The sequence below is a fragment of the Pongo abelii genome, chromosome 11, assembly GCF_028885655.2.
Source record: "Pongo abelii isolate AG06213 chromosome 11, NHGRI_mPonAbe1-v2.0_pri, whole genome shotgun sequence".
NCBI classification, from domain to species: Eukaryota; Metazoa; Chordata; class Mammalia; order Primates; family Hominidae; genus Pongo; species Pongo abelii.
This window is the reverse complement of record NC_071996.2, coordinates 81412035-81427596: the sequence shown is the minus strand read 5'-3', so window position 1 is coordinate 81427596 and position 15562 is coordinate 81412035. Positions and strand designations below refer to the sequence as shown.

The 15562-nt window shown below is 37.3% G+C and overlaps 1 protein-coding gene and 1 long non-coding RNA gene across 2 annotated transcripts in view; one reads left to right on the top strand and one right to left on the bottom strand.

Annotated features, from left to right (window-relative positions):
- The window catches only part of TTN (titin), a 277620-nt gene that overhangs the window by 16419 nt on the left and 245639 nt on the right, over positions 1-15562 (top strand). The window contains exons 13-32 of the mRNA XM_063712900.1: positions 2068-2361; positions 2467-2589; positions 3851-4132; positions 4414-4479; positions 5133-5391; positions 5595-5658; positions 5770-5985; positions 6927-7069; positions 7983-8188; positions 8726-8959; positions 9070-9314; positions 10213-10484; positions 10604-10768; positions 10871-11039; positions 11139-12832; positions 12986-13267; positions 13715-13981; positions 14078-14350; positions 14463-14726; positions 14819-15079. Of these exons, the coding sequence (XP_063568970.1) occupies positions 2068-2361; positions 2467-2589; positions 3851-4132; positions 4414-4479; positions 5133-5391; positions 5595-5658; positions 5770-5985; positions 6927-7069; positions 7983-8188; positions 8726-8959; positions 9070-9314; positions 10213-10484; positions 10604-10768; positions 10871-11039; positions 11139-12832; positions 12986-13267; positions 13715-13981; positions 14078-14350; positions 14463-14726; positions 14819-15079 (5779 nt within the window). The remainder of the gene's footprint in view (positions 1-2067; positions 2362-2466; positions 2590-3850; positions 4133-4413; positions 4480-5132; positions 5392-5594; positions 5659-5769; positions 5986-6926; positions 7070-7982; positions 8189-8725; positions 8960-9069; positions 9315-10212; positions 10485-10603; positions 10769-10870; positions 11040-11138; positions 12833-12985; positions 13268-13714; positions 13982-14077; positions 14351-14462; positions 14727-14818; positions 15080-15562) is intronic.
- LOC134759609 (uncharacterized) lies at positions 8225-9476 on the bottom strand. Its single transcript, XR_010136060.1, has 2 exons — positions 9433-9476; positions 8225-8350 (listed from the first exon to the last, which is right to left on the bottom strand). It is a non-coding gene; the product is annotated as an uncharacterized LOC134759609 (long non-coding RNA).

Genomic DNA, 15562 nt, shown 5'->3' with positions numbered 1-15562 from the left:
ATACATCTTTTTCGAGAAGAGATGAAAACTGATGCTATGGAGGTGAAAAGTATTGTTTCATCCCATTTCATCATCAACTCTCATAACTTTTCATCTGTCATGAATTGTGCTTCTAGTGTTCCATCTAATTGCTTAACTGATCAATAAAACAATAGAGATGGTTAGATTCAGTCCGTCCTCCAGTTGAACAGTGAGCATTTCTAGTAGTGAAAAGTCAGACCAAATAATACTCTTCTTTATGTCTCCTAAATTTATTCTCAGCATTTAACTGGTATGAATTGGAGTATTCTAGTCCAATTTGTCTTCCTGCTTCTCTAGGTTACAAACATATGAGAGATATCAAAATCCACTAAGAAATAAAAGCGGTTACCAGCGTACTCATTTGTAGTCCACCAATAAGTGTGTGTATATAAATTTGATATACAATAATTCAAGGAAAAAACAGACAGATGCTTCCTCACTTTAAAATATTCTACCATGATTAAGATTTTTCCATATGTTTAAAATCAAGAACAAAATTTAAATATTTCAGTTGTGTGATATTTAGTCAAATGACAGTTTCTTTGACAGTTTCTTTTATCATTGTTAAAATAAAATTAAGACTTAACCTGACTACTTCATATCAGACTGGCTAAAAGGTTCAAATGAGATATAGTGGAAATGTGATCACTCTACAATCAAAATAATATTTATTTATTTAGTGTTATCTGTCGAAGATGTTAACATTTTAAAATGTCCATACAATTAAAGTCAGCTCATTGCCAACATAGTTTTTAAAAAAGAAACAAATAAATGGACAAACTTAACTCACCTAACCCTCACATGTATTTTATGTTTTTTTTCTGAGATGATGCAATCTAAAGTGAAGATGGTATTTGCAGTCCTTCGAGGCAGATGAAATTGCTTGTGTCTTCCTAAAAGGAAGTCCTGGATAAAGCCCATGATCACTAAAGACCCAATTCCATCTCAGAAAAATCTCATTTATATCTTGAATGGTTCAGAGAATAATTTTTAAAGATATACAGGTAGCATAGTTGAAGAATGTTTCCGATGCATTCTAGATTCTATTCACAGGTATAGAAAACTGAATATTAATAAAATTTTCCAATCTTACTTTTAAAATGCACTTTTAAAATGTACTTTTAAAATGAACATGGCTATGTGATTTTTGCAGTATGCTGTTTCCAAGTATCACATAGAATCATAATATCTAAGCCACATCAGCTAGTTTGCCTTCTTTAAAAGAGAAACTCCTCTGCAAATTGTATTTCCATTTATGTTCATCAGACTCAGAAACGAGAAAATAATATTTGTTTCATTCTTCGCTTTAACTCTCCATAGTAATGAAAGTAAATTAAACTTCAATGTGAAAGGTTGTTCTCTTGAATCCAAACATGATAACACTTTCATTTTAATCACAATATTTTCATTTGCATGGGGTTCTCTCTGTCATCTGTGTGTTTTAAGAAAGGTATTTTCTGGTAGATTAAACAAATCTTACCCTTAGGGAATCATAAGTAAATTCATATGCTCACTCTGTGTTTGTGAGCTTTCATGTTATGTCCGATTTGCATGCAACCATATAACTCTGTAGTCACTGATTTTTCTGGATGGGATGATGACAGTATTTGAGTGCACTTATATCATCACTGTCACTACATTAACACCAGACTAAATGGTCAACAAGATAATAAAAATTAACAGTGAAAAGAACCAGCTCCAAAATTCTGATTTTCCAATTGCTGATTGATTGTCTGCCTGGAAAAATTCTAGAAAATTTCAAAATCTCCTTATGATTTTATGTTCATATTGTGATTGTCCTATGTTGTGTATATGTGATTTAATGTCTAGTATAATTAAGCAGGTGTACAGAGAGTATATCTAAATAGATGTCTGTACAATATAATAATCAATGAAATAGTCCCTAAAAGTGTTTCTGAGATACATTTCTAGACACGTCAACACTGCTGTATAATGTGGATGCCATCTGCCTGTCCTGATGCCTAGGAGATATTCCAGCCTGATCTCGATATTCCTATGTATTAATTCTGGAAACCTTGTCTCCAGGTGGATGTTGGAAAAAAGGCTGAAGCTGTAGCAACAGTTGTTGCTGCAGTAGACCAGGCCCGAGTCAGAGAGCCCAGAGAGCCTGGGCATCTTGAAGAATCCTATGCTCAGCAGACCACTTTGGAGTACGGATATAAGGAACGCATTTCCGCCGCAAAGGTAGCTGAGCCTCCCCAACGTCCAGCCTCAGAACCCCACGTTGTCCCTAAAGCAGTCAAGCCTAGAGTAATCCAGGCTCCTTCTGAGACTCATATCAAAACTACTGATCAAATGGGAATGCACATATCATCACAGGTGAGTCTATAACTGCTGATTTTTCACCTTGTTCACGGTAAAGCAAGCCTCACTGCTGTGGTCATCTGGTGATCAATGGTATCACTGAGTTTCATTTCAATGCAGATCAAGACAACTACAGATCTAACAATGGAAAGATTAGTCCATGTGGATAAACGCCCCCGCACAGCTAGCCCTCACTTTACTGTTTCAAAAATTTCTGTTCCTAAGACAGAACATGGATATGAGGTAAGAAGTTACAGAGCATGATACAGAAATGTTTAAAGGAAATAAGTATCTAACCTGTGAAATAGAGCATCTTTGGGGTAGGCCAATGGAGGCTTCTTTTTTGGTGATGTGTGTGTGTGTGTGTGTGTTTGCATTCACAGTGGGCCCAGACGCCCTAAAGGTTTGGTTTCTGAAACTCGCCCAGGGGAGTGAGCCTAGAGTCACAAGTGGTTATCTTATACCTCTGAGGAGACACAAATCCACACAGGCTTCTCTCTAGTTCACATTTCAGGGACAGCTCAAACTCAATTATTTTGATTACTATTGTTCTAATGATTTTGTGAAAGGTGGTGTGTTACACAGCATAGTTTTACTTATGCTGTGAGACATTTCAGAGTAACTTAACTGTGAATGTGTTTCAATAATAAAGACAGACATTGAGAAATCATATATTTATGTACTCAATACAGCAAGATGGAGAGGTGGTACTGTATGGTGGTTGGGTTGGATTGTGGAATCAAGTAGCTCTGGATTAGTGCCCTGTCTTCCCCCTTATAACCTCTGTCATCGGGAGAAAGTAAGCATACATGTAAAATGCAAGTAAAAAGGACATAAAAACCTTAAGTTGTCAGCATGTAATAAATCCTTGATATTAGTCACTATTGCTTTATACATATCCAAGAAATAGAACCCAAACCTTCTATGCCTTCAAAGAACCGTAAGTTACATATAACGCCTATATTTGATTTAGTCCCAAATTACAAAACAAATAACCATAGACCACAACAGAATAAAAGCAGTAAGGAAAACTTTAAAATATTTTTTCTGAATGTCTTCATGTTTACCTTTCACATAGATTTGTGGCTAAAACCAAAATGTACTATTGCAAAGTAGTTCTTAGGAATTTACCAACAATTTCAATAATTTCTTAATTTTGAATCTCCCATTGTGGTATTTTCAAAAGTGGCATTCATCGGAATGGTTAAGTGAAAATTCATGACTAAGCTTGAGAAGATCCTGCCTTTTTATGATAAAAGCTGTAAAATAAGGAGTTCTGATTACAACTCTTTAAAAAATATATTTTAAAATTTGTTGTACAAACTAACAGGCATGACAAGGAGCTTTATAATTGGCTTATCTCTAACTGACTTTTCATTAACTGTGTGATAATGAGAACATTAAAAAACAGACCTCATAGAAAATACGCTCAGACTCAGTCCAAGAGGGCTAGCCATCGGAGAATGGTTAAATGACTTTATTTTCTGACTCTGTTTCCATGTAGGCATCAATAGCCGGTAGTGCTATTGCCACATTACAAAAAGAGTTGTCAGCCACATCTTCTGCTCAGAAGATCACCAAATCGGTGAAGGCTCCTACTGTGAAGCCCAGTGAGACTAGAGTAAGGGCAGAGCCCACACCCTCGCCACAGTTCCCCTTCACTGACATGCCAGATACTTACAAGAGTGAAGCTGGCGTTGAGGTGAAAAAGGAAGTAGGGGTGAGCATCACTGGCACCACCGTCCGTGAAGAGCGCTTTGAAGTACTGCACGGACTCGAAGCCAAGGTTGGTCACTGGTTACCCGCTGTTACATGGTCCACTCCCATTGAGCAGGGCCAGGTGGTTGGCTAGTTTGTACTGGAAAGTAGCCAGCGGAGTCTTGCCTTTCTCCTTTACCATACTAAGACTTGATTTTTATGGAGCATAGTATGGGTCAGAGATCATTTTCTCAAATTATTTTTATTATTTTTTTATTTTTATAATTATATAATGTTGCATGAGCTAAGAGTTTATGAGATTTCCCTTAATTTCATGAGCATTTTATAATATAATTTGTAAAAATCTAGGTAACAGAAACAGCAAGAGTACCAGCACCTGTTGAAATTCCTGTCACTCCACCAACTTTGGTCTCGGTGAGTAAAGAAGTTGATTATGTTGGACCCTATTCATGTCTGCTCAAATCATTTTAATACATGTTTGCAAAGATATTTCTCAAATTAATACAAAAATGACATTAGTGAGCTTACAGATGCTCATTTTAAGACCATATTTGGTCTGGAAGACCATATTTGACCATATTTGGCAAGGAAAAGGAGAATTCTATGTGGTACATCATTCATGGATTCAAAAGATTTAAAGAGCTTCTAATATGCAGAAGGCATTATTGCAGGAGCTGTGGAGACATAAAGACCAATCCATCCCTCTTTGAAATATTTTCTTTGCCATCAGAGAAAATGTACGTAAACAAGCATAATAAAATATATAAGGTGACAAGCATCACAACAGAAGGAGAATCCATGGGAGGGATAGATTCATTCCAGTTGGTGACACCATGGCAAAGCTTTGTTGAATAGGTAGCATTTGCTATTGAGCCTTACAGCTCTTTACTAATATATTAGTATATTATATAAATATTAGTCTCTCTACTACTATTTCTGGAGTCCTGATTAAAAGGCCATTTTGTGGCATTTGAAATGCATAAGTTCAAACTCCACATTTGTTACAAAACAGAAATGATTAATGAATATGCACACATATCATTATTTATTTTCTCTCCTCTCTTCAGGGCTTAAAAAATGTGACTGTCATAGAAGGTGAATCTGTCACCTTGGAGTGCCACATCTCTGGATACCCATCCCCGACAGTGACATGGTACAGGGAAGACTACCAAATCGAAAGTTCCATTGACTTCCAGATAACCTTCCAGAGTGGAATTGCTCGTCTTATGATTCGCGAAGCGTTTGCAGAAGACAGTGGGCGATTTACTTGCAGTGCTGTAAATGAGGCTGGAACCGTCAGCACATCCTGCTATCTGGCTGTGCAGGGTTAGTGGCCACCCTCCCACAGTCCTAATGCACATGCCATCACTTTCATCTGACACTCTTTTCCACAATACGGTTTCTGTGCACCTCGAAATGATGTCCCTTTTTGGAACTTGGGGGGAGATTATATGGTCAATTTAACTGTCAGTGCTAAGCAGGGGTCACTAAACATCTCATCTCAACGAGAAACTTTTGTTTTCTTTTAGTGTCAGAAGAATTTGAAAAGGAAACCACAGCCGTGACTGAGAAAATTACTACAGAAGAGAAACGGTAAAACATTTTGCTAATTAGTAGCTGTTCTAGTACCATTTTGACTTTCAGCCCCATCAGTATTGGCAAATTGCAACCCAGAAGCTAATATGAGGGGAATTCTCTTTCCAGCTTTGTTGAGTCAAGAGATGTGGTTATGACTGATACTAGCATCACAGAGGAACAAGCAGGGCCTGGAGAACCTGCTGCGCCTTACTTTATTACAAAACCAGTGGTCCAGAAACTGGTGGAAGGTGGGAGCGTGGTGTTTGGATGCCAAGTTGGTGGCAACCCAAAGCCTCATGTATACTGGAAAAAATCTGGTGTTCCTCTAACCACTGGATACAGGTATTTTGATGGCTGAATATAGAGTTCTCTGTGACTTGTATAATACGTGCATGAAGCCTAGAGTAGAATTTACTTACCCCACCGACCCTGAGCACAGGCTCTTTCATTGTGGAGCCTTCTTAGTTTGTTTTGAGGTATTTTTACATTTTTTTGTGCAAAGTCTTCCTAAGAAATAAAGCTATGTGACAAAAGTGGATGGAAGATATATTTCTTTACATTATAGTTTAATTCATTGAGTTTGCAAAAGTAGAGAAAATATGGATTTTCACACACACACACACACACACACACACACACACTTCCAGAAAAGATTTGAGACAATTTTCAATAAAAACATGTAATAACTAAGTGACTAAAAGATAGAAGAATAGCCATGTAATGAAGAAGAAAGCTAGTTATGCACAAAAATCTATGCTAGAAATTTTTCTTCAATTCAATATAAAATTTAGCTCTGAATATTTTGCAATTTAAGATAAAAAGAGCAACCTGGTAATCTACAAATGTAGGTGCCGTACCTTAATAATAATAAATATAATGTACCAGAGAGTTAATACTGAAATATTTAAAGGAATTTATTGTTTTAATTATTCATTTGATCTCTGAATGAAATAATGAGAAAAATAATGAAGAAAGAGAAAATACCTGTTGTTTAAGTGACCTGATCATTTGCTAACATAAACACTGAAAACCACTTAATTTCATGACTGATTCTAGCAATAAATATTCTTTAAAATGAATATTTTAACTAATTTGGCCCTAATTACTTGTGTTCTTGCATTTTTCTCAATTTTCAGCAATCTTATAATCTATTGTGGAGCTTAGTCATATGTTTAGGGTCATTGAATTTTATACCACAGATCCACTCACAGATAAGTCCAATTATTTTACCCACAGAAGGGTTATTGATAACCGATTTTTAAATTTTGTACATTTACATAAAGATACAAAGTGAGTTACAACAAACAAACCGGTGAATGCAAGCTGGTGATTTCTATGACTTTTGCTGATGATGCTGGAGAATACACTATTGTTATTCGTAATAAGCATGGAGAAACTTCTGCATCTGCTTCCTTGCTTGAAGAAGGTACGTGCAACTCTAGTTTCTATGTGTATGATAAGAACTGAAATACAAGGAGATAGCAGTGCTGTCCGTTTGCTGAAAAACCTGTTGCCATTTACTTGTTCTGATACTTTGCCCCAGTGTCCTTGCCTCAGTTGTATGGAAAATGTTTTAGACCACATGGCCTCAAAAACTATACTGGCGTTAAACTTCTGAGGTTCTAGCAATAGTTTCTGTTTGGTGTATTTGTTTCTAGGCATATCATGCCTCTGAAAATGCAGAGATTCTAAATCCAGTTGCCTTCCAGGCCCAGGCAGGTAACAGTGAGCTCAATGAAAGCAGTGGCAAACTGGAGAGTAGGTGCCCTGCCTCAAAGAGACAGTAGCTGTGTTGTTGCCAAGCATGCACCAGACTGTTACCAGGCTCAGTGTTGCTAGAGCTCCTGATATTTTAAAGAAAACCTGGAAGTCAGGATTTTCAATGTTTATAACTTGAAAACAAATGCAATAGCTTTCCTGCTAGACTGTTCACATTTACAGTGAACTGGTTCACACTCTGTTTCATTTGACCTACACAGTATCCCTTAGAGGAAATTACAATATTACCTTCATTTAGCAGATAAAGCACTCGATATTCAGGAAGGTAAATGAATTGTTAAAAGCCACACAGAAAATTAGGAAGTCCTCCACGGTAGATCCCCCCAAAACTGACTGCTAACATAAAATTCTTTCTACAATTGTAGTGGCTGGTTTGATTTGTTAGTGTGTTTGGTTTCCAAATTCCATCTAGAAAATATTGAGCACTTCAATAGTAGATATTTGGAAAATTTGGCTTTTGGTTATCAACTTTCCCCAGTGTAGAGTTTACCTGAATGCATAGTGGTATGACTGTTTTCTAATAAGAACATTAAAAATTAACTTATGTTCTTAACTCTTAGCTGATTATGAGTCACTGATGAAGTCCCAGCAAGAAATGCTTTATCAGACACAAGTGACTGCATTTGTTCAAGAACCTAAAGTTGGAGAAACAGCACCTGGATTTGTATACTCTGAGTATGAAAAAGAGTATGAAAAAGAACAAGCCTTAATTAGGAAGAAAATGGCCAAAGATACTGTAGTGGTCAGAACTTATGTAGAAGATCAGGTGAGTATAAAAGTAATGACCAACCAAACCATTTCATAAATTATACTTTCCTTTTTTTGTTTGATATTTTCATTTTCAAGTGATGAGCTCAGGGTTAGACAGCTATTAGCAGGTCCAAGTTCACTGTTGCTAAGTTTCCTTAATCTTCATGGTATGTTGCATCTGTGAGTTTAGAAATAGAGATTACATATAGGCCATAAATGTGACTTTAGAAATAGGGTTTATAATATATTAAGGAAAAGACCAATATTAGTACAGCTGAGTTCATTCATGCCAAGATCTCTTCATCTGTGTGATAAGCTAATGTAACCTCTAACCCAAATCTAACTCCTGCTTTTGGAATACCTTTCTACCCAAGATGCCACAGCATTCGCTGGGAAAGATTACCATAATGCAGATTAAAACAAACAAACCAAAAAGTCTTCTAGATTCTTCTCCCAGCTAAAAACTTCAACAGTCTAGCTCAGATACATCCCCTTAAATAATTTATATCAGTAAGGATATGTATTTTTAACAGACCATAATCTTTTTGCATAGGAATTCCATATTTCTTCCTTTGAAGAGAGACTTATTAAAGAAATTGAATATAGAATAATAAAGACTACATTAGAAGAACTTCTTGAAGAAGATGGAGAAGAAAAGATGGCAGTTGACATTTCTGAATCTGAAGCTGTTGAATCAGGATTTGATTTAAGAATCAAGAATTATAGAATTCTTGAGGGGATGGGTGTCACTTTTCATTGCAAGATGTCTGGATATCCATTACCAAAGGTAAAATATAAACATTTATCATACCTCCTTGCCACAGTAAAGATACAAGTTGGTTAAAATATAACTATTTGATGTAAATTTTATTCATACATGCATGGTATTCTTTGCAGATTGCTTGGTACAAAGATGGCAAGCGCATCAAACATGGAGAAAGATACCAAATGGACTTTCTACAAGACGGCAGAGCTAGTCTGCGTATACCTGTTGTTCTTCCAGAAGATGAAGGAATCTACACTGCATTTGCCAGCAATATTAAAGGAAATGCAATTTGCTCAGGGAAATTGTATGTGGAGCCTGCTGCACCACTTGGAGCTCCGACTTACATCCCCACACTAGAGCCAGTGAGCAGAATCAGGTAAGACTTGTAATAATTTGGGTTATTTAGTATGTAAATTGTTTTCAAAACATCAAATAGTAGCAAATTGCTATTGTGTAAGAAGAAAATCAAGGGCTAAGATGGCACAGAAACTTACCATTGGCAACACCAACAATTGCCAGGAGTTTTTATTTCTTGCCCCTATGTAAGATGAGCAAAGAATTTTCATCAGTGTATCATACTATTTATTTTCCTAGTGCTATAGCTAATATCACAATAGCTCTTATTTGACACCTGATTTTTACATATGTAAACTTATACAACAGCCCAGCAATAAAAAGATGACTATTATTGGTTTGGAAATAGGAACACTGAGGCCCTGGGAATCTATGAAAATTGTCTTAATTCATCCAGCCTGTAAGCGGTGGTGCCAGCATTCAAACTCCAAGTCAGTCTGGCTGCAATGTGTAGATGGAGTCTTGTTTTGCTTTGTTTTGTTTCCAAATTCATTTCTATGTTTTCCTCCTCTGAGGTAAAGAACGTATATTTTTTATTTTTCCATAAATGTATTCATTGGTTTACTTATCCAACCAACATTTATTAGGATGTTTTAGTAGTTAAATAAAAAAAGTCTAGTGACTGATTAAATCCAAGTGGTAAGGAGAAGAGAGTATTGAGGATTATTCCAAGATTTTTGAGCCTGGGTACCTGGATGTACTGAATGACTACCAGCAAAAATTGAGAATATAGGAAAAACGTAGTTGTGGGGGCAACAATAATATATTCTATTTTAGATCTGAATGAGTTTGAGGTGCCTTCTAATACATGCAAGAAGTAAATTCTAAAATAACATGAATAATGAATAAGACAAAATGAAGTTTGCTTTGCTGAGTTTTCTTTATGCCTCATGAAAGTATTGTTTGTCTTTGTTTTGCAGATCTCTCTCTCCACGTTCAGTGAGCAGGTCTCCTATACGCATGTCTCCTGCACGGATGTCACCTGCAAGGATGTCTCCTGCACGGATGTCCCCTGCAAGAATGTCCCCTGGACGTAGACTGGAGGAGACAGATGAGTCACAACTTGAGAGACTATATAAACCAGTCTTTGTGTTAAAACCTGTTTCTTTCAAATGTTTAGAAGGGCAAACTGCCAGATTTGACTTAAAGGTTGTTGGTAGACCTATGCCAGAGACGTTCTGGTTTCATGATGGTAAGTATGATAAGTTTTTGCTCATGAATCATAAAAACACAAAAACAAGCTTATGTATGCGTCTAACAATTTTTAAAAACTATTTTAAAATCTACTTTCTTTTAAACATATTTTTACAGGCCAGCAAATTGTCAATGACTATACCCACAAAGTAGTCATTAAAGAAGATGGTACTCAATCACTAATTATTGTCCCTGCCACACCCAGTGATTCTGGGGAATGGACTGTGGTTGCCCAAAACAGGGCAGGCAGATCTTCAATTTCAGTGATTTTAACTGTGGAAGGTAAAATGAGATAAAATAAAAATAAATGAATTTTCTTATCACTTGGGTTATAAACAGGTATTTCAGCCTTACTCCCTCTAAATCATGACCTTTCTCTTTCAGCTGTGGAACATCAGGTAAAACCGATGTTTGTAGAAAAACTGAAAAATGTCAATATAAAGGAAGGTTCCCGACTTGAAATGAAAGTCAGAGCTACGGGTAACCCCAACCCTGACATTGTATGGTTGAAAAATAGTGACATCATTGTGCCTCATAAATATCCCAAAATCAGGTAAGTGTGGAAATAATAAAGCTAAGCTCATTATACAAATCCAATAACCAGAGAAGCTATACCACTATATTGATTATTCCCTCCCCCAACTTTTTATAGAATTGAAGGAACCAAGGGAGAAGCCGCCCTTAAAATCGATTCCACTGTCAGCCAAGATTCTGCCTGGTATACTGCGACTGCTATTAATAAAGCTGGCAGAGACACTACAAGATGCAAAGTAAATGTTGAAGTTGAGTTTGCAGAGCCTGAGCCAGAGAGAAAGTTAATCATCCCACGGGGGACATATAGAGCAAAGGAGATTGCAGCCCCAGAACTGGAGCCGCTCCATTTGCGATATGGTCAAGAGCAATGGGAAGAAGGTGATCTCTATGACAAAGAGAAACAACAGAAACCATTTTTCAAGAAAAAGCTCACTTCCTTAAGACTTAAGCGCTTTGGGCCTGCCCACTTTGAATGCAGGCTAACACCCATTGGTGACCCAACGATGGTGGTGGAGTGGCTCCATGATGGAAAGCCACTTGAAGCAGCCAACAGGCTCCGTATGATCAATGAATTTGGGTACTGCAGCCTTGATTATGGCGTTGCATATTCTAGAGACAGTGGTATCATTACTTGCAGAGCCACTAACAAATATGGAACAGATCACACATCTGCTACCCTTATTGTTAAAGATGAGAAAAGTCTTGTGGAAGAATCCCAATTGCCTGAGGGGAGGAAAGGCTTACAGAGAATTGAAGAATTAGAGAGAATGGCTCATGAAGGTGCACTTACAGGTGTAACAACAGATCAGAAAGAAAAGCAAAAGCCAGACATTGTCTTGTACCCAGAGCCAGTTAGAGTACTTGAAGGGGAGACCGCAAGGTTCCGCTGCAGGGTAACAGGCTACCCTCAGCCCAAAGTCAACTGGTACCTCAATGGACAGCTCATCCGCAAAAGCAAAAGGTTCAGAGTTCGCTATGATGGTATCCATTACCTGGACATCGTGGACTGCAAATCATATGACACAGGTGAAGTGAAGGTCACCGCGGAAAATCCTGAAGGTGTGATAGAGCATAAAGTGAAGCTTGAGATTCAACAGAGGGAAGATTTTAGGTCTGTCCTTAGGAGAGCTCCTGAACCAAGGCCTGAGTTTCACGTACATGAACCAGGAAAGCTTCAGTTTGAAGTACAAAAAGTGGATAGACCTGTTGACACCACTGAAACCAAAGAAGTTGTGAAGTTGAAAAGGGCTGAAAGAATTACCCATGAAAAAGTGCCCGAAGAGTCGGAAGAGCTGCGCAGTAAATTCAAGCGCAGAACAGAAGAGGGCTATTATGAAGCCATTACCGCTGTGGAGCTCAAGTCTCGAAAGAAGGATGAATCCTATGAGGAACTCCTCAGGAAGACAAAAGATGAACTTCTCCACTGGACCAAAGAGTTAACTGAAGAGGAGAAGAAAGCTCTTGCCGAAGAAGGCAAAATCACGATTCCAACTTTTAAACCTGACAAGATTGAACTAAGTCCTAGTATGGAGGCTCCAAAAATCTTCGAAAGAATCCAGAGCCAAACAGTGGGCCAAGGATCTGATGCACACTTCCGGGTCAGAGTTGTGGGGAAACCGGACCCCGAATGTGAATGGTACAAAAATGGTGTCAAAATTGAACGGTCTGACCGGATCTACTGGTACTGGCCAGAAGACAATGTTTGTGAACTGGTCATAAGAGATGTGACTGCTGAGGACTCTGCCAGCATCATGGTAAAAGCCATCAACATAGCTGGAGAAACCTCCAGTCATGCATTCTTACTTGTCCAAGGTAATTTGCATGTCTTTCCTTTGATGGACCTGTCTTTGTATTCAAGAATATCCATGAGTGTGTTTACTTTTATTTTCTTTCCCCATTCCTCAGGTTGCGAATTTAATTTAATATAATGTGCTCTCCCCTTTTTCCCCCACCTTTTTCTTGTAGCCAAGCAATTGATCACTTTCACACAGGAATTACAAGATGTTGTTGCTAAGGAAAAAGACACTATGGCAACCTTTGAATGTGAAACTTCAGAACCATTTGTCAAAGTTAAATGGTATAAAGATGGTATGGAGGTTCATGAAGGAGATAAATACAGGATGCACTCTGACAGAAAGGTTCACTTCCTCTCCATACTGACCATTGATACGTCTGATGCTGAAGATTACAGCTGTGTACTTGTGGAAGATGAAAATGTCAAAACGACTGCTAAACTTATTGTTGAAGGTATTCAACAACGAAGGATTTCATTGTTTACCTAAGCTCTAAAGTCACCCTTAGCATGTGGTAAAATTAGCTATGCAATTTTTCTTTCATAAAACAATTATTTGGAAATTGGCTATAAGTTTCATAGCCAGAATCATAAATTTATGTTCCTAATTAAGAATGTTAACAATTTGACCATTTGGATTTTTTTAAGTAGTGTTATCTTGATTTTTAGCTTTTATGTTTGTTATTGAAGCATAATTCTTTACTTTCAAAAATATTTAAAAATTAAAATAAAACGACTGCTTCTTATTGAAAATTTATCACTCAGCCCATCAGCAGGTAGATATTAAGAATATTCCTGAAAGTATGGGGGAGATAAGAGACATACAAGACATCATCTCTATCCTAAGTCTAGATGCATACCTCTCCAAAAAAATTGATTTCTCTTTCTGTTATACACTTCAGGTGCAGTTGTTGAGTTTGTGAAAGAACTTCAGGACATAGAAGTTCCAGAATCATATTCAGGAGAATTAGAGTGCATTGTATCCCCAGAAAATATAGAAGGAAAATGGTATCATAATGATGTGGAGCTTAAATCCAATGGCAAATATACAATTACATCTCGTCGTGGACGTCAGAACCTCACAGTCAAGGATGTAACCAAGGAGGACCAGGGAGAATACAGCTTTGTCATCGACGGGAAAAAGACAACCTGTAAATTAAAGATGAAACGTAAGTCCTCCCATTCCTGTCAGCCTGCAGTGAGCATCATTATGGTTTATTGATAGAAAATGATCATAACATTCTTTTTCTCCCCGTATTTCACAGCCCGCCCCATTGCTATCCTACAAGGACTTAGTGACCAAAAAGTCTGTGAGGGTGACATTGTTCAGCTTGAAGTTAAAGTCTCCTTGGAAAGTGTGGAAGGCGTCTGGATGAAAGACAGCCAAGAAGTGCAGCCCAGTGACAGGGTTCACATTGTGATAGACAAACAATCTCATATGCTTCTCATTGAAGACATGACTAAGGAAGATGCTGGAAATTACTCTTTCACCATTCCAGCCCTTGGCCTCTCCACCAGTGGGCGTGTCTCTGTCTATAGTGAGTCCTAATTATAAAATTTTATGTTTACACTATCAAGCAACATAAAGAACTTCAAGGAGCAGGCAATTTCAACAAAATTCATTCATCTTGTGTGTGTATGATTTTGCAGGTGTGGACGTGATAACACCTCTAAAAGATGTTAACGTGATTGAAGGCACGAAGGCTGTGCTCGAATGTAAAGTCTCAGTCCCTGATGTGACTTCTGTTAAGTGGTACTTAAATGATGAACAAATCAAGCCTGATGACCGTGTACATGCCATTGTGAAAGGTACTAAACAGCGACTAGTCATTAACCGAACTCATGCTTCAGACGAAGGACCTTACAAGCTGATGGTTGGCAGAGTTGAAACCAACTGTAATCTCTCTGTAGAAAGTAAGGATTATCCTACTTATCTAATAATTACTTTAAGCATTCTACTTTCCCAGTATAACAATAACCAAGAGATTATTTTATTTTTTCCCCAGAAATTAAAATTATCAGAGGTCTTCGTGACCTTACCTGTACAGAAACTCAAAATGTGGTGTTTGAGGTTGAGCTGTCCCACTCTGGAATTGATGTCTTGTGGAATTTTAAGGACAAAGAAATCGAGCCCAGTTCTAAATATAAAATTGAAGCACATGGAAAAATATATAAATTGACAGTTCTAAATATGATGAAAGATGATGAAGGAAAATACACATTTTATGCGGGAGAAAATATGACATCTGGAAAACTTACTGTGGCAGGTTGGTATATTTATTAACCTAAATTCTTACAAGGAGTGATTGCTATTTTAAGAAATTATTATTCATTTCCCCCAAAATTCCTTTCAGTTTCCCACTTCCATGTCTCTGCTTATGCTGTTCCCAAAGCCAATAGTACTTGCAACACCATTCCCACCAGCCTAAATTACAAATGTTCCTCTAGGCCTACCGCAAACATCACCTTCTTCATTAAACCTTCCTTAATCTCTCCATTTGTATATGATCTCTTCCTCCTCCAACCCCAGGATCACTTTATATTTGCCTCTTTCATAGTGTTTATTATGCATTTGTCTTATTCCCCATTTCCTCCTTCAATATCAGTGTATAAACTCCTGAAATCTGGAATTTTATTTGTATATTCCAATATATTGCAAATGACAGATAATCAGTTGATGTTTGCTGCATTGAGCTTTATTTAAACTTTCTTACTCTAAAGAATTATTTCCTTTTTTAGCCATTCTTGCT